Source organism: Lindgomyces ingoldianus (genome assembly GCF_010093535.1).
Source record: "Lindgomyces ingoldianus strain ATCC 200398 unplaced genomic scaffold BDR25scaffold_29, whole genome shotgun sequence".
In the NCBI taxonomy this organism is placed as follows: Eukaryota; Fungi; Ascomycota; class Dothideomycetes; order Pleosporales; family Lindgomycetaceae; genus Lindgomyces; species Lindgomyces ingoldianus.
In genome coordinates this window covers 142870-165542 of record NW_022985190.1, presented here as the reverse complement: position 1 = coordinate 165542, position 22673 = coordinate 142870, and the positions used below count along the sequence as shown (strand labels likewise).

Below are 22673 nucleotides of genomic sequence, written 5' to 3'. Positions count from 1 at the left end.
ATTAGAAGCAAATAAAGAGCCTATTAACAACTAGCTAGTAGACAAGAGCAGAGTCTAGGAGCTAAAGAACTAGTTAGCAAGCACATTGTAACAGCACAGGCAAGACAATAGGTCTAAATGCGGTAGGAATCCACTTAGAGGCATATAGGAGTGCGTGGGGACTTAATAACCTAGGAATTCCATTAACACCTATAGGCCTTGTACAAAGGATATCAGAAAACTACTAAGCTAGCTAAGGGGAGAGGTGCGACTAAATACTTAGGTGAATAGGGGTAACTGCAGGGGACAGGGTTGAGTCATGGTTGGGGCCGATACAGGGTGTCACGATTGTGCACGAGTAAGGTTATAGAGCTTCACAGAGGTCTAGTTTAATTACTATGTGGGGTATTGTGGTAGGTACAAGACGTTGTGTAAGAAACAGAAAGGTTTAAAAGAAAATTAGTAATTAAATACTTAGCTTAAAAGTCTAAGCACTTTAAGTATAAATTAAGCCTGTTCTAGGTTTAGTTAGTGTTAAAGCAGTTTATACTTAAGTTTATATCTATGTTATGTTATATTTATATTAGACATGCACTAATAATACTCTAGTACACATCTAATATAGTTATGTCTAGGATCTAGGGAGAATACTGTAACAGTACTCCCCCCCTTATTAAAAAGGAAATCCTTTACATTAGTAGTTCTAGCATTAAGTTGTCTTTATTAGGGTACAAGTTTAGTTTAAATAGGTATTAGGTGTAGAATTAAGTTACTATAGAGTTCTTTTATAAAGCTTCTATAGGTTTCTATAACAGTTTATTATATCTAGTCTATTTTATAAGGTATTTATAGATATGTTTTTTCTTATTAAACTAAATTTATTTAATGTCTTTTATAATATATTCTAGTTTATTATTTATAATAACAGGTTTAGGTAGCAGGTTTAGCTGTTTAGGTAGATAGTTAGATTTAGGGGCTGCTTAGCGCAGCAATAATACATGGAACACAGGGTGTATCTTTATGCTGTTAGGTAGGATTAATTAGTAAGTGTGTAATAAGACTATATAAGCTACTATAAAAAGGCTAAAGTTCTTCTAATTAAGTTTTTTTAATTATTAGTTTATTTAGATATTTCTAGCATCTAGCTAGACCTTCTTGCTAGCTGTATACGCAGGGGCAGAGGTTTAGAATTAGTTTATGTACTCTTATTAAAAAGCTTAAGCTTATATAAGCTTTTTATAAATATATTTAGATATATTTTAGATTTTATTAATAAGTCTATTTACATTTATTACTTATATAAATTAATAAGTTAGTTAGGGGGTATTTAAAAGTAGTTTAAATCTTATTTAAAAGTAGTATTTATAGTTTACTAAGAATAAAGATACTTACATTAATTTAAATGTTATGTTATTAGCTTTAAACTATGCTATAGCTAACTATTTTACCTAGTTATTTTACTAGTAGTTTATGTACACTTATAAGACTTATTTTATTATAGCATTTATGTTCTTAGTCTAGCTGTTAGTCTCTAGGTAAAAAGCTATAGATAAATAAAGAATAATTTAAAGCTATTTATAGAGTTTATTCTAGAAAGCTAAGACAAACTATGTACCTCTGTCTAATATAATTATGTTAGGTAGGCTATAGTAAACTTATACATATTAGTAGAATAACTAGGCTATATTAGGGGCAGTTATAGAGAAACATAGTATTAGGTGTTAATACTTAGTTAAGTAATTAATAACTACTATAATATTTATATACTCTTTAAATAAAAGTAGGTTTATAATAAAATTAATTAATATATCTTTTTAAGCTTATTTAGAGATTAGAAGTAGTTTAAGTAAGCTATTATACCTTTTTTAAAAGGCTTTTACTTTACAGCAAGTATAGCAACATAATACATATTAGCGTACAGTATAGAACATGCAGGGCTAGTAGTACTCTCTCTGTAGTAGGTTAAGAGTCTTTTCTCTGCCTAGGTGTCCTCTAACAGGTAAGTTATGTATAATTTAAAGTAGTTTAATTCTTAGTTTATTAGAATTAAAAATTATAAGTTAGTTATAGTAATATAGCTTACTATTTTAGTTTTTATAGTTAGCTAGTATTACCTTTTTTAACTAACTAGTGCTGTTTTAGAGTAAGTTTAAAGTTTCTTAAATAAATTTATTATTTAAATACTTATTAGTAATAATTTAATTAATTATCTAATTTATTTTATTTAGGTTAAAGTTTAAAAATAGCTTAAGTTAAAGTAAAGTTTAGTATTAAGCCTTTTATACTTCTTTTTAAGTAAAGATGTTTTAAAATTACCTTATAAAGGTATCTAGTTTCCCTCTATCTTAACTAGAATAATAAGTAATCTTAAAATTAAAACAGGACAAGTATTTAAACTAATAAGCTTATTAGTAGCTAAGTTATTTTATAGTTATAAAGTACTATAAGTTCTTATAGTTAAATAGAACCTATATTAGATGCGCTACACCTTCTAGTTTAGGTTGCTATTATTTAAAGCAGTGTACTATAGTAAGTAATTTCTTATTATAGATTTTATAATTACCTTTTATAAGACTTATTCTTTTTAAAAAGTATATAATAAGCCTAATAGTCCTGTCTAGCTTAGTCTAGAAAAGAACTCTTACTACTACATAGTCTAAGGCATTAGCTTTTATAAGTATTAGTAGTTTAAAGTTAAAGTAGTAGAGTATTAGAGCTTTAGTAAAAGCTTTTTTTAGCTAGTTAAAAAACTATTAGTAATTTAAGTTAAAGTTAAATTAAATTTTTTTTTTAGTAAGTGTAATTATAAAGCTTACTTACTATAAAAAGTTGTTAATAAATTATTAGTAGAAGTTAGTAAATTTTATAAAAGCTTAAATATTTTTTATATTCTTTAAGTATTACTAATCTAGCATAGTCTAAACCTTAACAGGGTTTATTTAAATGCTATTTATAAAGATTACATATTCTAAATACATAACCTTTAATTAGTAGAACTTATATTTGTTTATATTAAGTTGCAGACCTACTTCTTTTATAGCCTTTAGCACTAGGTGTACATGCTGTTTATGCTCTAAAAGGCTATTACTATAGATTAGAATATTATTAATATACGCAGTGCAGAACATGTCTAGGTAGGGTTAGAGTAAGTTATTTATAAAATGTTAAAAAGTACTAGGCGTGTTAGCTAAGCTAAAAGGCATTACTAGGTACTTAAATAGTTTATATTAGGTTTAAAACACTATTAGCTACTTATTACCTTTTACTATTCTTAGCTTATTAAAAGTAGTAATAATATCTAACTTTATAAAATACTTTGCTTTACTTAGTTAGCTTAAAGTTTTTTATAAAAAAAGAATTAAGTATTAGTTTTTAATAGTAATAGTGTTTAGTTCTTAGTAGTTAACATAGAATTAAAGCCTACCTCTAGGTTTTTTTATAAATAGTATAGGTAACACTACTAGTAAAAAGCTAGCTTAAATAAACCTTTTTTTTAAGTTCTTATTAAGGTATTTTTAGAGCACTTTTAATTTATTTAGCAACATTTTATATAGTAGCCTATAACTAGGTTATTTACTAGGCTTAAAAGTTATTTAGTAATTATATAAACATTATATTAAAAGCTTATTAGACTTGTCTTAAAAGAAAACATATAATAGGTTGTAGTAGTCTTAAAAAACTATTATCTTTAAGTTAGTGCGTTTTTAGAGAGCTAAAGCTTAGTCTATATTAGAAATTATAACTACATAGATTTTATAATCTAGTTATTAAGCTAGGGTTATAAACAGAGTAGGTTTTATATAGTAGATGTCTATTTACTATTTAAGTCCTAGTTTATGTTTAAATTAGGTAAGTAAAAGTTTTTTAAAGGCTTTTTTTTTTTTAAGTTTAAGCAGTTATTAAATTATTTTATATAGCTTATTTTAGTAAGAGGCTTAGCTTATTAGCCTTACTTAGGTAGTTCTTTTCTAGGTTATTAGAAAGTAAGTCTAGAAACTTTTTATATTAAGTGCTATTTAAGTGTTGTTTAGGTGTAAGTGTAAGTATATATCTTAGCATTAAAAAGAGTTAAAGTTTAGAACTTACTCTTAGTAATTAAAAGTAACTTTATGCTAATATAGCTATAGTTATCTTAGAATTAGGTTATAATGTCTTATGTTTATTACATAGAGTTTAATCTACTTTTTATAGTGTTAGTAAGTAATTATAATAGTTATAGTATAAAAAATAAAACCTTTTTTAAGTTATTTTTTATTAAATTTAGTTAAGTAAATTATTTAGGTAAGTAGTGTTAATTAAAGATTTAGTTTACACACTAGTTTTTTATTAATGTAACCTATGCTGTTTACTTTTAAGCTAATAAGAGCTTATATTAAGGCTAATATAGTTCTTTATTATAAATATATAAGAATATTAACTTAGTACTTTTAGTTATTAGTAAGGGACTTAGCCTATAAGTTAGCAAAGATCTAGTGTTAAATTAGTCCTAGAAGGCAACTTAGCTCTAGGACAAGCCTTTTTACAGGCTTTTACTGCTATAGCTGCAGCTACATTAAAAGTAGTAAAAGAGATTAAAGCTTAAACATAAGTTAAAGCCCTTATAAAAACAAAATTAAAATAGTAAAAATCTTTAATAAGTGCTAGCAGCGCTACTTACATAGACTTAAAGAAGAGAAATAAAGTAGTTTTAAAAAATATAACTATACTTACTACACTTAAAGTATTAACTTTTTTTTTTATAATTTTTACACTTTTTAAAACTAACTAAAGCATAATTTAAATTAATTTTTATTATATTAAGGTCCTTATTTGCAACTGCGCTAGTTTAGAGGTGTATTAGAGCTTGTACAGGAAGGAACCTTATGTTATTATTATAAGTAGTAATTAAGTTTACATACACATTAAAGTTGTTTAGAAGGGGTTCTCCTACTATAGCGCGTTATAGTTTAGTTAAGAGAGAGTTATATAAGGCTGTAATTAGACTTATCTTATTTAGGCCTATATTAGATGTAAGTTAGTAGAACTTAGTAAAGTGTAAAGTAAAGCTTTTTTTTTTTATTATAAAGTGTTTAAGTAACTTAGGGCTATTAACTTTTTATTTAAGTCTTTATAAGTTACTTATAGAAATGCTATAAATTAATTTAAGTTAATAATATTTTTATTTATTAGTAAGTTAATTAAGGCTGTTATATTATAGTTAAGTTAAAAGTAGGCATATAGTAACTAAAAGTGTTTAAAAAGGAATTAGTCTATATTTCCTTTAAGTTTATATTAGAGCTTATGTAAAAAGAAAAGTAGGTCTTTTTATTTTCTATTAAATAGTAGAGGATTAGAGAGTTAGTTAGATTTTATTACTAAGTTAGAAAGGTTATAAGTTATAAGTAGTATTAAATAGAAAAAAGTTAAGCTATCTTTAAACTTCTAGGTAAGCTTTAAGGCTAGTAAGTTCTTAGTTCCTACTACTATAATAAAAGTTAAGGCAGAAATAGACTACTTAATAATATAAAGCTATTCTTTAAAGTTCTTTTAAAAAGCTTTTAAGTTTATAATGTAGTAGCTTTTTTATAAAGTAAGTGCTTTTTAAAAGGCTTTTTAGCTTACTTTAATAGCTTAAAGTTATGTAAGTACTAAGCTTATTAGATTAAATTTAGAGGCTATTCTTAGCTAAGGTTTTAACACAACATAATGTTATAATTATGCATAAGTAAGGTTATAAAGCTTTATAAAGGTCTAGTTTAATTACTATGTAAGGTATTATAGTAAGTATAAGACGTTATGTAAGAAATAAAAAGGTTTAAAAAAATTAGTAATTAAATACTTAGCTTAGAAGTCTAAGCGCTTTAAGTATAAATTAAGCCTATTTTAAGTTTAGTTAGTGTTAAAGTAGTTTATGCTTAAGTTTATGTCTATGTTATGTTGTGTTTATATTAGACGTGCACTAATAATACTCTAGTACGCATCTAATACAGTTATGTCTGGGATCCGGGGAGGATACCGTGACACAGGGACCCTTCAGATAGGTTCTAAGCGACCCGAGATGGAACGATTTGTGAGAATCGTTACACACATCAGGCCTCTCCCATTTAACCCTTAACGCCGCTACTAGGAGTAGAAGATCACCCTTGCGCAAGGTTGCTGTTTATTACAGCAAAGGATAGAGCGTCTTAGGCTTAGCACCTGTCACATCTAAAAGAGCATTAACTAAGTAGATGCAATATATGTTAACAGGGTTCTAGAATAGGTAGCATTCTAGGATGTTAGTCTGTTAAATGTGCAGCTTCTGCAGTTGTGTCTAGAGCAACTCATCACTAGCTGCTATAACTCATCACTAGCTGGCGTTGCAAAGACGCTAGGTAAGACAGGACAGGGAAATACTAACAGGTAGCAGTGGTCTAGACAACAGATAAGCTAATGTATAACAACAGAATCTATAGTCTCTAAATAATTATTGTTGCTTGCTTACATTATAAGCCCTGCTTAACTAATCTGTTTTAGTTCTTAGTTTGGTGGTAAATCTGCTAGTTAGTTAGGTACGTATAGGCTAAGTTAGCTAGCTAGTCACGTGCAGCGGCCTTTAAGCAACGCTTAGAAGGAAAGGCAATAGTTAACATTAATTGCTGTTATAGACAAGTAATAAGAGAATAAGTAACTTATAGAAATAGTCTATAATCTTGTGTACAAGTGGCATAATGTTTGTAACAACTATAATAATACTAGCTTAGTTAGATAAACTTAAAATTAAAAACTACTAAAGTAAGACTAGGCATTTTCTACTCTAACAATAAGTTAGCCTAATCTTAAATACTCTACTACAGTGCTAATGCATCCTCTAAGAGCCCTTTCACTAGCTACTTCCCTAATAGCTATGAGGACTTGCAGACTAGGAGAGACTAAAAATGTATAATATAGTGAGGAGGTACTAGTAAAAGCGGGAAAGTATTTAGAAAATGGAACAATAGAATTTTAGAACAATGACTACAAATCAATGCGCCATTGGGATAGAGACCACACTATGGCAAGCTGTGTTTGGAGAAGCTACGTTTGGGGTGCGTAGGGGAGAAGTGAAGCACCTGAGAGGCTGCGGAGTTAATCGCATTGGAAGACGACCCCGGGAGGCAGACATCAGGCTCGAAGTACTGGAAGAAAATGGCTAGGTGATGTCGCAGATAAATGTGAAGACGATACTTTGATTAATCTGTAACCGTCCTTGTTCGCAACCTAGGAATCACGTGTCTTGGCAGTACGAACATGTCTACACCTAACCCAAATCCCGCTCCACCAGGCTCCACGCCACATTCAGACCGATCAAATCCCAATCCCCCAGGCCCCATTCCACCAACTACGCCGCTACATATTTAAACCCTACCCCCAAAGTGCAATGGAGCGCAACAATGGAGCAGTGGGTGCACAGTCAGCCTGCGTTATGTCGGCAAGAAACCAACAGCGGCGAGAGTACAAAGCACAGAAATGAGGGCGGTATTGGATGCAGCGGCAAATGCGGAACCTGGCGTATTAGCAAAATGAGGGTATGTATCACGAGGCTTCTATCGGTCATATACCCCTTACTAGCATAATCCGTCTCGGCAGATTCCAAGAGAGCAGTTTTCAGGATAGCGGGCCTTGGGGCAGCCTATGGATATGCATACCAGCAGAATCATAATACACATCTAGAGTTAGGATTCGGGTTGGTCAAGAAGAAAAGACCTGGAACACCATCAACTGCTCCTCAAATTCTACACTCCAACCTTAGAACAACATTAATGGCATGGCACCTACGACACCCTCCTGGCCTTCGCCACCTACCCCCGACTCCATCGCTCTTCTAAAAACCCTTTCCCACTTTCACAATCCCCTACTCTCCCCACGCCCTCATCGTTTTCTCAACCCGCCTCCTTAGGCCAAATACTCCGTAGACTTCGCCCTGCTCTTCGCGCAAGGCGAAACTAGCGCCAGGAGCACCAGGGAGACGATGCTGAAAAAAATTGGTCGAAAGACGCGGAAGTGATTGAGAGAGAATCCGGATGTGGTGCGGAAGATGCAGGATCAGGAGCAGGAGCAGCGGGATTGGTATGAGGGTTTTAGGTTAGAGCGTAGAGGGGAGGTAAGAGGTGAAGATAGTCGCAGATAAGGGATATCGGGTGAGGAGTGTTGTATAGCAGACAGACCGCCGGTGAAATAATGTCGAAGGCAAAAGCTTTCCATCTACAACTCAGTCCGCCTAATATTAGGGGCCGATGGGCCTCGATCTCAGCAACCTCATCACTTGGAATGTTTATTATTTGAGTCTAGGCCGCTGTAGTAGAAGGCAATCAAGCATTTCGAAGCCAGAACTTGTCTGTGCGTTTATCGTTATCAATATTCAGCTGGTGAACAAAAATTCATCGATGTCAATCAGAACGTTAGTAACTCTAGAATCCTGGATAGATTCGGGCTAAAAAAAACACATGGATTGCCTCCATTTACTCAGTAGCAAACTCCGCTCACTACCCAATCCATATAAATCCCAACATCTCCACCCTTGCCATAATCTCACCGGACCTCTCACAATCGTTCTTCCATGCCTACCTCTCTGTGCAGCACTATGTGCAGCGGGATCAAGAGACGACGCAGCGCTAATGCGGATGGGAAGGCCGTTGGGCGGCCCGAAACGAGGAGTACGTGCAGTGAAAGCTCCCCGCTCACTGGAACGAGCCCAAGGTTGTTATGATGAACCGTGCCCTGTAGGAATCCGCCACGCTGAGGTGGTTTCCTCCAGCCCCCTGCCTCACTTTAACGGCGGAGATTTGTCCCGCTGCCGGAAGCCTTGGAGCTTCTGCGGTTCACTCCATGTCTTGGGCAGCTGCGATTGACATCTTGCTCACTGGTCTTATTCTTCATGGGGCTGCTTCTTGTCAGCTTTTCCAACTCAGTTTCGCATACAGTCTCAAATCGACACGTGTCTTACGAATACAGTATCCTTCTGCTTTGAGCTCGTTGCCTAGGGTCTCGCACGGCTCACCAAACAGTTCCGCTGACAAGAAAATCAGTCCTCCGACACAACAAACCGAACCCTCGACGCGTCTTTCAGCTACCGCTCTTCAAGAAAGCATGTTCTTTGAGATCATATGAACGACTCTGGTATCTTTATATCCCATCATTCAGAGGATACGAAGAGTGCTTCCTGCAGCTGGCCCACCGCGTCAATGTACCTCGTCACCCATCGCTTACCCGGTATACCCTTTCAGTAACGTTCCCTTTCTCCTCGGCCCAGACGCACCGTTAGCGTATCGCCCTTACTCCCCCAATAAGACTCTGCGCAAGACTGGTCAGCTCCCATGGCTCCTTCCTTACTTGACGCGGGAGAGCGGCTTCCAGGATTGTCGGGTTGGTCCGCTGTCCGTGCAATCTGAGTCGCATCGCTCGGGAAATGGATGACTGGAGTCATGCTTTGACAGGATAGGGTTGCTGCAGAGGTAGAGTGCAGAGAAGCTTGTCTCAACGACCCAGTCGGGGATGACTAGCGAAGAGCCATTTGGAGAGCCGCTAACTGGTGCTGGATACTGGTGCTGGATTCGCTCGATCGGATCTAGGGGCGCAGATCTGTTGGATCGGGCGTTTTCAGGTCCATATCAGATGGGCCACTGAGAGTAGCTGTGGCGCTCTTGTGAACAAGTGCAGATTGGGGCGCGCTGCTTGGAATACCGCGATGAGGACTATGATAGGCGTGGCAGCTTGTGGCTCTGCGACTCTTTGATGGAATCCAAAGACACCACTTTTTGCGATGCGCGCACTTCGGATGAGTCGACTGAAGCGGCTTCGTGGGCGTGCTGCGTGAAGGCGGGTATACCATTAGCTGATTGAGACCGTGGGTATTCGGCGTCCGACCCACTTGGCATTTCATGAGCACAACGGAAAGCCTATCTTCGAGTACCAACTATAAGAGAAGGGGATATCATCTATGGAATTTGTTTATAATTTTATGCCCTAAAGACGGACATTCTACAAGTCTATCTTCATGCACACGGTAGATAGTGCTCAGTGGTCGGAATAGGAAAGGGGATTATGCACAGAAGACGAGCTGTCTGGGTCAAGTCAGGTGCAATATAGCTCTGATGACTTATCTTTAATACTACGCGGCTATTAAATTGATGGGTAGGTGACTGCTGTCGCGACACTCATTCACTGTCTTCGCACCCAAACCTACCTGATTGGGTTTAGTACGGAGCTGGCTAGGCTTATTTTGAAGCTTCAGGCCCCTCCTTTTGGAGACTCCAATCTCCACTTTTCCGCTGCAATCTTGCTCATTAGGATTTTACAAACATACCATTTCATACATGTTAGGGAATACTCGAGGATACTCTTCACAGACATGTAGCATTTCTAATATTCCAAACAGGCAGGATTTGCCTGCAGCTAGATTTGGTAGGCTCACAATACTAGCTCTAAGGCACCGTGTCATTTATGGTATTTTGTGTGTTGGTAGGCCAACGGATCTCATGTATCTTCCGCGGTGTTCAACATAGTGGTACCTGGCAAGAGGGCAGTATCACAGGGGAGAGATAAGCGTGCATATGTGACGCAGAACCCGATATTGGGTTGCTCCATGATGCAGGGGAAGGAAGAATCAAGGACTAAATGCGGAATTTTTGTTGTGCAGAGTCTATCGATACTACATAAGGAGCGGCGACAGCATGGCCTGACAGTCGTTCGTCGTACCTAACATGCTTTGGGGTATTCTCATGCCTGGTTACTGCCAGATAAATGTTTGTGCTATCATCATATCATCATTATCGTCCTACGATGCTTATTTTCGGGAGTTTGAAGGTCGGTAGGACCCTGGAGGTAGGTGATTGATGTAGTAATGGTTTTGGTAGGAATTCGAGGACTAGAGGAGCTAGGCAAACGCATCAGATTGTCCAACTGCGCGTGGATAGTGCAGTAAGGTGGCCTTTAGAGAGCAGTGGGTGAGGACTCCAGCCTAGCCCAGGCAATGGGAGGCTGCTCGCAACTCTGATGGTGATTGTATGTCGGTTGAGGAAAGGGAAACAATATGAATGCTCTGAAAGCGCTTGCTATAGGTAGGGTGCTATTTTCGATAGAAATGGTTCGTGCGAGCGGATTGGTATTTTAAAGGTTCGCCAGGTAGCCATGCCCGTGGTGATGGAGCGCCACTAGAACCTGGGATGCCCATCAGGGGTACCAGCCAAAGAATTTGCCGCGACTGATCAGTCTGGTTCTTGCCGAGAAAGAGCTCGTCAGCATACCTTACTGTGGACCAAAAAGAGAGGAAGGTTCCTGACTTGCCTTGTCATCTAGGAACAGTAGGCTAGAGCGGGAATGGAGTGAGAATGGGAGTGTCCCGGCGCTTGGGAAACATCGTTGGATGCAGCGCGCTTACTCGTGTGCTCTTCTACTTCCGCTACAACTGTGGTCAGTTGAAGAGACCACTAGGATCTAGAGGAAGCTGTATACGTAGAGGTTTTGGTGGCGACGTAGGGATTCTAGGCCCCGCCATGCTTTATAACTATGCCGTCTGTGGCGCTTGGAAGTAAAGGAAGCGGGAAGTTTGATGTGGTATGTCTTAATTGATGGGGTTGAGCGCGTCTGAGGGGATGAGTGTGGTGGTCCAAGAAGACGGTAGAAGTTGAAAATGATCTGTAGGTCTGGAACCCCCAATTTTGAGATTCGGGGGGGCCGGCCAAGGCGGATCCATGAGTTGCTACGTGTGACCTGTCATCGTGAACTGTGAGAATGCCTCGCCAACCCATACCAACCGACATTCGGAACCATCTGTCGGCCGGTCTAATAGACCCGTTTTCCACTGTTGCCCTCCATCGTCCTTTTCGTTGAGATTGGTTGGTTTGTTACGGGCCCAGGGGAAATTATGGCCGAACGTGATCCGAGGTCAACGAACACATGGAATTTGAGCTATAGATAGAAAGCAATGGGGACGCACAATACCCAAAAACTAGAGAGAATTCCACACAGGGGCTGCAATGGGCGTTTCGGAGAGTTCGAAAGAGCTTGGATGCTGTGGCCCGAGTGCATGTGCTTTGACCACAGGCTTACACGCTATTACACTTTGGGGCCCAGCCCTATCTCGAGGTGCACGGATGGAAACGAGAATGGAAGGGGTTCGAAGATTCTACATGAGAAGCTAATGGAAGTCGACTGAGGAGGAGCAGCATATAATCTTGAGCCAAGGCTGAAATGAATTCTGTGTTGATCATTAGCCTGGATGTACTTTATAGATAAAAGAGTACACGATCCACTGCAAAATATTTTGAGGTGTGGGAAACATGCTGGAGGAGATTCCCGCCTTGGCGTTGCCAGCCTTCGTAGTGCCTGAAACCACACACAAGGCTGATCGATATCGGAGTCGGGAGAAGTGGGCTGGACAAAGAAGAACTTTTGGCAGAACTTACCCTCCACCCACCCACAGCCAAGGTTTCAAGGAAGAATTTCGAACAGTCAACGACCAGTCGACGAGGCTCCAATAAATATTCCAAGAACTGCCAAGTACTGCGCTGTGATCGCGAACAACTCATATCGTGGAAGAGGTCCAACCATTACTTTCAACGAGAACACGAAAAATGTTCCAAAGGGAGCAAGGATCGCGATTTGAACTTTCGTAGAACGAAAACATGACAATAAGAACATTGTTATAGTCATGTAAAGAGGGACACATAAGCAGGTGAGTACCTCGACGATGGCAGAAATAGTGGCCACCGCAACGCCGTCGTCTCTCTCCGCCATTTCCGGATTATCTTTTAGTTTCTTCCCACGTCTCAGAACATATTCGCTGACCCACGTGTACATCGACTCGAGATTGTTGATGAAGAATTCGGTGACGGGATCTTGCCGGGCAATGTCCTTCAAAGAGCATGTGTCGGAATGTGCTGGAACTTGCTTGTAAATCTCTTCGCTTTCTCCAGTCGGCCCAAACACCTCATCTTTGAAGAGATTCGGATAATCCCGAAAGCGTTTCGCAAAGAGATTGCGCTGGCTAGGCAACTGTGCTACCTCATAGGCGAGGAGAAGGTCCTTGCCTTTAAAATTCAGCTTGCTAGTCGACGAATGCACCTACCGGACCGGAAAGTCTAGGTTTTATATAACTCACTCTGTTGTCTTAAGCTCTTTTTCAAAGATCTCACTTTCTCTGTCAACATAGGGTTTTCCTCCTCGGGGTGGATCGGGTGCCAATCTGTGACGGTGAACACTTGCTTCCCGCGCGGAAACCCCTTAATGTCCGCAATGAGATCATCACATTCTTTTCTCTTCTGCTTAATATCCAAGCTGTCATTATATAATATCCAGGCCCACTCCTCCGTATATCGTTGGAAATTGGCGAGTGCTGGGAAGGCGGCGATTTCTTTATACAGTGCGGAGTATCGGTACTTGATTCGTTGCATACTTACGGTAGCTGCCAGGGCTTCACCTGTATAGCTGGTTGGACACTAAGCGCGATTTGGCGACGGGAAAGAAAATGGATCGAAACAGAATCAGACAACGCTCCAAATTGGATTCTTGGAATGTTCAGTCCACAATTTGACAAAGCACTGGCCCGAAGAACGATTGACCTCTCTTTACTTTATGCATTCTCCTTCGAGGCTCTCCTCGCATGCCTACCCACGGAAGGATCTCGAAACGTGGAAGGAAAAACCTCTCGGCATCCATACCTCAAGTGCAATCCTTCACATCCCATGCGGACGAGGTAATTTGTTTGCCTTCTGAATACCGCGCTAGCGATATCCTTTCAATCGCTCCCAATGCGAGTGGATCGAATATTCGGTCGCATACCTCACATGTCAGTATCCTGGTAGGAATCTGCCAAACCAACTCCATCTTCCCTCACCGGTCTGTTGCTGGGAAGCTCGTCAAAGCACATGGCGATATGAATGCGCCAGCCAGCAGGCCATGCTCTATAGGTTGTTCCCCGCATTGGAGGTGGTCATGGCCCATGAAGAATCGCAAACCTCCACTCTCTCAAGATTGCGGCCCAGGAGGCAACTTCCTTCCTGAAGCACACCAGCTGAGAAAGGCAACCAGACTGTTGTCGAAAACGGTTATCGATGTCCAACCATCACCCTCCGGGACAAACCCAGGTGATTTGACTCACCTGATGCGGCGCGGACCGTTGTTGGCGATGGCAGAGGGGATGTTGAGATGAGGGAGCCTAATTTCAGCCCAGTGAGCAGATGGCGTTCCGGTTACGTTCCCGCCGGGGATGATGGATTTCAAAGGCCCCAGACCCACAAGCGACGCCTCCAGCACCCCAAACCCAAGACCAGAACGGACGAACACCAGACGCGCACATCCACGTATCTGCGTGCTTACTTGCAGGAGGCAACCGAAGAGTTATACCATGCAATAAAGTTGCACAGTGGGAACATGCCATGACGGCGTCGATCAAGCCGGTCAGTCCGCGCTCTCCTCTGCAGGCATCAGTTGCAGAAAGGGAGGGATCCAGTAACAATTGCAGTACTACCGCAAGATCGACGCGTATTCTATTGGAAGTGCAGCGACCAGGTTGCGCGTGGTCAGCTGCTCTGTATCCCGGGCGTTATCTTCGTTCACCAGCTGCGTGCTCTGGCTCCACAACATCGTCGATAAGTCGATTTAGATAGAGACGTCGCTAAAACCAGGCAAACATTTTACAGGGAAGGCCCAGTGAGTCAAAATTCAGGGAGTTAGATGTCTCCAACACTGCGGGAAGAAAAATGACCGAGAAACCGCGCCCCTCTATCTTTGCGATTCTCAGTATTTCCAAGATCGCCAGGAAATTCCGCTTCGGTCAACCACCATTGGAGCGAGGATTGACTAGGCTCGACGCCGGCTTCCCTCACTGACGTGTTCATCATCGATTTAGCATTACTCTTACGATCCACCTTCCCTTGTCCTTCACCTCAGACTGCTAGCCCATTCTGGTGAAGGATTATACTATCAGGCATTGATACGCCTGCTAAGTTTAAAAATGGCATGTCAAATATATCCTGGACCAAGGACAACACCCGCACAAACCATTACGATAGCGCACTGACGGGAGTCGTCCTCCCTCGAAGTTTTTACTGTCGTGGTCGGAGATATGAACAATGAAGATTAATGCCGTTCGCTCCTTTCAGGAAGTGTAAATTTACATTCGTATAGAGTTTCCCTGTTACCATCAATGTAATGCGGTTATAATGGAAGTCTGCTGGGGCGCAGCGAGGTCACGTTCACTCGTGCATTTGGGCCTCCCCCTTAGATGCCTCAGGACTTTCCGTAATCTAAGATATTCGCACAAGCTGCTTGCACTTTACTACTATAAGCTCTGCAAATATATACTTTAAATTTGTCCGTCCACTTTCCCTAAATGCCTTCATTATAGGTACACTTGAAGTTCGACGTTTCCCAGAGATGAGATTTTGTTGTCATGACTCGAGCCAAGAATAGATGCAAAGCTACTCGAGTCGGAACTCCAATAACATCAATCTGATATAATCCTCACTACCGCGCCTTCCGCGTTGGCGCGTTGGCTCCTTCTACATTTAAGAAGCGACGCACTCGCATACTAAAGTTTTGGGCCGACCACTCTTCCACCAGCTTTCCATTCACCCACCGAGCTTCAATACTGTGATAGTAGCTACCTCACGCTCCCGCATTGCAGAGAACAGCTCCACTTACCTTAATATTACAAGAATGCGGTTCTTGACTGGTCCTCATAGCTACAGAATATGGTCTTTACGAAAGTAAATAGTGAGTGTTAAACTGAGAAGGTTCTGCTAGCTAATTTGAAGGTAGCAGAGCGGTAGTCAGTGTGCAACTTACTTCTGTAAGCACTCAGGGGCTAATCATCTCTATGACGAGAGGGAAGGACGTTCAAGGGCCAAGAGCGGAGGCAATGTATATCCGCGCCGGACCCACACGTGAAGAGGGAGCGAGGGCCCGAGCCTTATTCAGCTCCTGTTGATGCCATATCCCAATTCTGGCGTTAAAAACCTGAGCTCCACATGGTACTAAAGCTCCCTGGTACAACCCGGTGCCCAATGCGTTACCCTGCGGGTTGTTCTACATCTACCACGCTCAAGGCTTTCACGATCCCAGCCCCCTTCCGTGCTAGCTCTCTTGGGCGGGGTGCATGCACACTGCCTTGCAACTTTCGAACGAAGCGAAACAGCTCTCTGTTGGGGACACTATATCAGTGGTTTCGTAATTATATTAAGACGGATGTTGAACGGATGTCTGCATCACGGCCTCCTACTCTTTTGTTTCAAGAGGGTTGGGCATTGCTTCGAGCGAGCGGGGATTTGTGTGTCACCCCCAACAAGCCACTCTTTCTCCCTCCTTAGGGTGGTCCAGTAACGGCTATCCCATTTTTTGACTAGGGTAAAGCGGATAGCTCTTGGATGTGTTACAGTTGGGCTCAGTGAAAGAGGGCCATTGGCCATTTCCGGTCATTTACATTCATGATCGGTGAATTCGCAGGCTTCCGGTCACTCCCAACGTTTAGACCTCGGCGAAGGCTTTCTGGCTAGACCCACCACATTCTGGAGCCACGCCATCGACATCTCTCTTCAGCCTCCCAGGCTCATTGCCTGGCTTGGCCATTGAGGGAGTCCGCAGTTAACCTCGACTAAAGCCCCTCCGGGCTAATTGTGCGACCCCTTTACGAGAAAGATCCCGGAAGAGTGAGCTCTATCCAGTTTGCAATCAAATCGTTGACAAGGCTGAACAAAGAGGAGACGCATTTCCCCAACTCCTTGGGTTCATTTTAATATTTCACTTGCCAGCCACCGCTCGAGGCTCTTCTTGCATGTTCCACGGCCCAAGCGCGATCGATTTCACTTTTCCTTCCACATCAGACAGTCTAAGGTCACCGAATAAAGAGGCTGGCTCGGGCACATCCCCTTGAGGTTGCAGCTCCTAAGCGAATGTGTCGCTGCCTTCCAATCATCACAACCGGCAGTGTCATATGTTACAGCCCCAGAGGGGAACTGCAAGACTGAGCATCTGCGGCCGCACTGTTTAGCCTCTTAATGGTCTGACTAGAGGCGGAAAGTGAGGCGAAAGACTGTATTCCAATGATAATGAGGAACTAAGCTAGCTGAATGCGGCCCCATATGCTTTGCAGTACGCGAGGTCTAACTTAACGGGCGGAGAAGCTCACTAAGACCATGGTCAGTATGGTGTTTCGAGATCATTGCTCAGGTCCGCTCGTCTCCTGCGACTCCTGCCCAGTGGACCGAGCTAAGAAATATCCTTGTTGAGATGCAAGCCTGTAGACTGCGGGCGAAGCTTTACGGCAGGATGAGAGCTGGTGAAAGGGCACTGGCAACAACATGGCCCGAGGACGTGCTTCAAGCTAGGGAGATGCAGGTTGTGCTGCCTTAGCGGCCGCTCAATTTCCCAGCTTCATTAACCTTGTCAGCAGTAGCATCAATTGTCCGAAATTTCGCTCAGCACGGCGATTCTTCTTCGGACCAGCGACCCTTGCATATGCTCTTCAGTGCCCCATCACCCAAGCTACATTGGTCTTGAGCGGCAATCAATCACTATGCAACTTCAACACAATTAGCTACCTTCAAAACAGACGCTTACACAACGTTTCGCCGCCTTCACGTTGCAAGATTTGCAAGACTTCCGACGCGCTCCTTACTCTCCCCAAGCGCAGAACGAAGATTCTTCATCGCTGATTGCAAAGCCCTCTTCAGATATACAACATTCCGCGACGCGCCAACACCCCACGCTTACTACATACCACCCGCGGGCTCCTTACTCGCCGAGCAAACACGTCTCCAACAGCCGCGCCCAAGTCGCATCCCACGTGCTCTTCAATCATCATCCTACACTCCGATCCCATTCCACACCTCCGCCCCGGCCTTTACAGAAGCTATATCTCGAAATTCATCATACTTGCGATGCAATGGCACCGAGTCACGATTGACACGAGCCAACTCCGCCATGAAGACCGTATGGCATTTGATTAGCGGCGAATGAATCGAAGGAGCACACTGATCGCTATCAGGGTCGCAGCTAGCTGAGGACCTGTCCCTTGGTACAGGAGACCTTGTTTGGACAGGGACGGCGGGACGCAAGCCCGCAAGAGATTTTGGCAAAGAGGATGTCAGAGAACCTTTGACGATTAGGCAAGATGCTGCGTTGTGTTTTGAGACGATAGTCTCAGCTAGCTAACGCCCCCTCGTTTTTCAACGGCTGGCAAATTTAGGTTTAGGGCCAACAAGGGTCTCATTCCGTCAGGTATTCTTAGGGTCGGAGGAGCGCTACAAGGGCAACACTGCATCTTTATGCACGGTCTGACTTGCGCTGCTAATGGCAGGCAAAACTACAGGTCTGGGGTCGCAGTCATTGGAGAAGGAATGGAAGAGAGGCAAGCTTTGAGCACCCAAGATTGGATTTGCAGAAGGATCTATTTGGCGACGAAGAGCCGCGCGTCTATGAACTTCGCCTCTGTTGGGAGTGCTTAGGAAACGACTGAGTGCATGCTTTGCAGGTTGGACTATTCATCAATGACATCAGTGGGCTTGTTTCAGAGATGAATTCCAGTCCTATATATATTTTTCCCTTGCATCGATGCCATCGGTGCCATGTGGTGAAGCGTGCCACTTGGACCCTGCTTCTCGCTACCAACGTCGCCTCGACAGCGTCATCACAATCATTCGCTTGCCACCACTTACACGGTTGCTGCACCCAATACAACCATCGCAGCGGGGCTTAATAATAATTCGCAGAGCCCAGACAATCGAGAACCTCTTATGTTTTCCTTCCCTTCTACAGTCGGCTCCTAAAGTGCCGTAGACACACCGCAAAGTAGTGTGTCAGCGACACTATTCTCGCAATATCCCCTTTTCTCATGACGGTATAAATCTTAGCCAACAACACAGGATCTAGAATGATTGTTCTAATGAAGAGCCCCTCAACCAGTGTTACAGATCCGACTCGTTCAGAACGAAATCCCAACCTTGTGGTGTGATTCTAGCAGCAATGCAAGACTTGGGCGCTCCAAACACCGTGAGTTTGATGGGTTGCAACAGGGAGAACAGCGGCAGTCGTGTTGGCTGGTCTCAAAGGTAGAGTTGTCCCAACCAGGGCATGGGCAAAAAGTTCGGATATGGGATATCCTGAGTGGGTGGTGGGTGTCTCGATCGTGTGCGGCTGGAAGACGTATGGGACGCTACTAGGAATGGTGGGTGAGGACTTCTTGTGAGAGGTTTCAATGGGGGTCGTATTCCTGTGTTTATGGGGCACAATAAGTATTTGGAAATTAGCTTTGCATTGCGAGAAATCAAAGGATGTAGCGACACCTGATGATAGCCTCGGGAGGAAGGGTTCTCAAAGAAATTCAACATCACGACCTGAACCCCCGAAGGCCAACACAGCGATAGGTGTGAAGAGGAAAGGTTCCAGTGCTTTCAGTGGGCAGCAGAGTCGATCTGACTTAGGTATCGTCGCGCAAACGTCGGCGGGTGATGAGGGCGATGCATGGAGGCTGGCGGGTTGGCAATAGGTCTTGCATGATAATGATTGCTAAAGCGATGCACAGCCGCTAATCTCAAAAATAATAACTTTGAAGCATTTCTCTGACCTGTTGCGATGGTTCGGTACTGCTGGGTGCGTGGTCATGGTGGTCGGTGGTGTTTGTTGTGGATTTGGCGGTGCGAAACAGAGGACGCTATTTACAGGGCCGCGTCGCTTGAGCCGCCTATGTTTTCATCGCCCACACCCCTGGCATCCACAACGGATCGCTCCTTGAAAATTTTTAAAATTATGAATCCCTTATTCTTTGTCCTCTTGTCCCCCTCGTTCTTGCAAGCCTTGGCTTTCGTTGCTTTGTCTTTCTCTAAGACCTCATCTGAGCGCCCAGTAGACGATTTGCCTTTACCATCCTCTTTCGAGTCTTTCCTCTTAGATCCTATAGAATGAGACACCAATATTAGTCAATAGGCAACAATTATAAAAGCTCCACATAGCGTACCTCCTGCAAGAGCCGACGTGCGAGGAAACAGTGTGACTCTGCACGGAGACATGTCGCGAGGTTGAAGACGGCTCAAAAGGCAAACTCCTGATTAAACGCAGAGAATTGCCACGAGCGATGGCACGATCGAGCAGACAGCAGATTTCTGCGAGGTATCTCAGAATCCTGGGAATAGATGACCATCCGGGAGTGTAGAGGTGAGGATGTTTCGACTCCAAGAGGAGAGCTCTTCGGGGCTATGACCAATTTGGCGATCACGTGTGGCGGCATGTTTAGATCCTCTCCACCAGCGGGGTGAGACAGATTCGATAGTTAACTGCCTACGTCTAGAGATCTATTGTTGTATCAGCTTATTTGTACCAGATATGGAACAGCGGGTGCGCGCAAGGTGGAAACGGAACCAGAGCACAATTGCTGACTAGTGTCAGAAGAACGGACATGGCCTAGCGAGGGGTGTATATAGGTTGGTCGAATACTCTGTCTGTCCAGCCATTAGCATTCCTATAAAGATGACTAACTCTTCTTTAGTCGATATTAGCGTCTCTCGCATATACCTAAGAATAGCGAAATTGGAGAAGCGATCGATGAAAAATCTGACGGCCAAGGGTGTTCGTGAACTTGGAATAGAAATTGAACAATGCTTTCTACATCAACTTTGTCTTGAACGGATTAGGAAATGCTTTGATACGCCAACGGAAGCCGACACGGGATAAGCGAACCGAATGAGCATTGAACAAGAGCTACATTCTTCTTCTCACACACCCCGACGACTTTACCCTCAATTTGAACCTCGGTGGTCACTCGTTCCGACAAAAATTATCATCGCCTGGAAGAAACTAGTTTGAATCAGCGCCCGTCGACTCGAATGTATTTTGAAGTCTTACGCTGCGTTTAGAGAATAGATTGGGAGTGAGTCCTTTCCGAAGAAATTACAGGTCGAGGAGAAAACCAGGGCGAAAATCGTCATAACAGTCAGTCGAGTTTGGGAGCCATCGATAGCATCCAACGTCCCAATAGCCGCAGCAAGCTGCAAGGTACAGAATGCCAGGGTTATAGCCTTGGCAACAGCCGCAATAACCCCTCCTCCAGTACTCTCTTGACTTCTAACATCGGGTGCTGAATTCGTTATCAGGCCCAGCTTTGCTAGGAGGCTCTTCATTGCCTTCTTTATCGGGCTTCCAACAAAGTCAAGGAAAGGATTTAGGAGCCTATACGCCAGTAGAGCCTCAATCGGATTAAGATCCACGTCATCGAGGGGTACGAACGACGGCGGGACAGGACCTCCATATGGGCCGTAGTGACAGATGTCTTCTCCATTCGGAGCTCGCACATCCGCTTCTTCATATCTGTTGTTTAGGTGGGACGAGCAGATTAGCCTTCCTTTCCAGGAAGAAGGGGGCTAGTCCTAATTAGGAATGATTACGTAACAGCTCGCTTACGCGCACGGCCGCCACAATAAACAATCTAACCAACCCAGCTTCACATCTCCTCCTGCCACGCCCACCAACCCACCTAACTAGGGCAGTGCGACCTTACTAGCTAATCCTAAACTGCTAAGGACACTATAGGTATATATCTTACTCTATCTGCATGTTTTAGGTTAAAATTTAATTAGAACAGCCTCTAACACTCTTTACTTACTTCTAACATAGTAGATTACATCTAATAATGCTATAATAACACTAAATAATAACTAGTTATAACTTAATAATAAGCCTTTATTACTAAAAATTAATACTAAGGTTATTATTAATTTTTAAGGTAAAGGCCTAACTAAAAGCTAAAACCTCTTAGCTAAAAAGGCTAGTGCTAATAGTAATAGTAAGTTTTACCTTACATATGTTATAATCTAAGGCTAATTAAGAAAAATAAAGGCGCTAAATAATAATAAACCTACTTTATTAAATAACATGTTATTAGGACCTACTTTTTTGCTTTTTATGCCTAATATGTTCTAACTAGAAGACACGCAGTCTTACCTAAGTCTAATAGCATTACAGGCAGGACTAAACTAGACAGTGCCCGCCCGCGCCTTTAGCTAGACTAGACTGTACAGCTTGTAGGGCAGCTAAGATTAGAGCTAGTAATAGTATAGTAAAAGTATAAGTAAATCTAGATTAATCTAAATTAATATAACTTAAAAAAAAATTAGACTAATAATATTTTTTTATAGCCTACTTTTACTTATATTTAACTTATATCTAGCTATAGAGAATATTAGTAGCAATTTACCTATTAGCTAAGTTGTAGACTATATCTACCACTGCAAGGTCTATATTTGCAGGCCTAGGGTTAATATCTGTAGGCTTAGGGTCTGTACTAGAACACTTAGTAGCCTTAACATAAAGCACCTCTGTTTGCTCTAGGCAGACTGTACCCTTTCTAGCAGCAGTTTATGCTACTATATTCCTAGTATAGACATTACAGATATAGCATAGGTTAGGCCTTGCCTGCTCTAACTCTAATTATTTTACTTTATTAAATAGATCTAGCTAAAGCTAAGTTAAAGCTAACTAAAAGTAAAAAAAAAAAAAAAATTATACTTTAGCTTAAACTTTTAAGTAGTAAATTTAAGCAGTTTAACTTTTTTATAAAGAACACTAATTTATATAAAATTATTAATTTAAAGCTGCTATATAAAGAGGTCTAGACTACTGTAAAGATAATAAGACTCTTTAAGCGCCTAATAAACTCTAAGTTTATAAAAAATTTAAACATAAAAGTTATAACAGCTTATTTAAAG

General features: G+C 41.8%; 5 protein-coding genes across 5 annotated transcripts; 3 read left to right on the top strand and 2 right to left on the bottom strand.

The window, feature by feature from the left end:
* Window positions 1-6950: 6950 nt before the first annotated feature.
* BDR25DRAFT_358509 (uncharacterized protein) lies at window positions 6951-11012 on the top strand (the record flags this gene model as incomplete). Its single annotated transcript, XM_033695964.1, has 28 exons — window positions 6951-7025; window positions 7066-7133; window positions 7202-7219; window positions 7262-7505; window positions 7575-7667; window positions 7730-7853; window positions 7893-7980; window positions 8015-8054; window positions 8098-8117; window positions 8167-8249; window positions 8304-8377; window positions 8404-8528; window positions 8579-8692; window positions 8721-8951; window positions 8985-9068; window positions 9132-9337; window positions 9370-9398; window positions 9436-9521; window positions 9549-9580; window positions 9632-9776; window positions 9821-9885; window positions 9991-10049; window positions 10115-10329; window positions 10355-10437; window positions 10482-10609; window positions 10662-10782; window positions 10818-10891; window positions 10941-11012. 28 exons carry the CDS (start codon window positions 6951-6953, stop codon window positions 11010-11012), a joined length of 2796 nt encoding a protein of 931 aa, XP_033544238.1.
* Window positions 11013-12126: 1114 nt separating this feature from the next.
* BDR25DRAFT_344812 (uncharacterized protein) lies at window positions 12127-13531 on the bottom strand. The gene is made up of 3 exons (XM_033693980.1): window positions 13113-13531; window positions 12384-13041; window positions 12127-12175 (listed from the first exon to the last, which is right to left on the bottom strand). Exons 1-2 carry the CDS (start codon window positions 13368-13370, stop codon window positions 12430-12432), a joined length of 870 nt encoding a protein of 289 aa, XP_033544237.1. The 5' UTR covers window positions 13371-13531; the 3' UTR covers window positions 12127-12175; window positions 12384-12429.
* Window positions 13532-13661: 130 nt separating this feature from the next.
* BDR25DRAFT_358507 (uncharacterized protein) lies at window positions 13662-14998 on the top strand (the record flags this gene model as incomplete). The annotated part of the gene is made up of 9 exons (XM_033695963.1): window positions 13662-13672; window positions 13705-14097; window positions 14130-14172; window positions 14202-14341; window positions 14373-14474; window positions 14503-14571; window positions 14630-14751; window positions 14783-14885; window positions 14926-14998. 9 exons carry the CDS (start codon window positions 13662-13664, stop codon window positions 14996-14998), a joined length of 1056 nt encoding a protein of 351 aa, XP_033544236.1.
* A 638-nt stretch (window positions 14999-15636) lies between these two features.
* On the top strand, window positions 15637-18469 carry BDR25DRAFT_395210 (uncharacterized protein; the record flags this gene model as incomplete). The annotated part of the gene is made up of 14 exons (XM_033698359.1): window positions 15637-15686; window positions 15739-15902; window positions 15942-16050; window positions 16107-16290; window positions 16355-16390; window positions 16448-16552; window positions 16625-16809; window positions 16851-16902; window positions 16967-16995; window positions 17100-17289; window positions 17329-17443; window positions 17477-17907; window positions 17945-17963; window positions 17999-18469. The coding sequence occupies 14 exons, from the start codon at window positions 15637-15639 to the stop codon at window positions 18127-18129; spliced, it is 1800 nt and encodes a 599-aa protein (XP_033544235.1). The 3' UTR covers window positions 18130-18469.
* A 2341-nt stretch (window positions 18470-20810) lies between these two features.
* On the bottom strand, window positions 20811-21580 carry BDR25DRAFT_316749 (uncharacterized protein; the record flags this gene model as incomplete). Its single annotated transcript, XM_033691625.1, has 2 exons — window positions 20811-21329; window positions 21572-21580. The coding sequence occupies 2 exons, from the start codon at window positions 21578-21580 to the stop codon at window positions 20811-20813; spliced, it is 528 nt and encodes a 175-aa protein (XP_033544234.1).
* Window positions 21581-22673: the final 1093 nt, after the last annotated feature.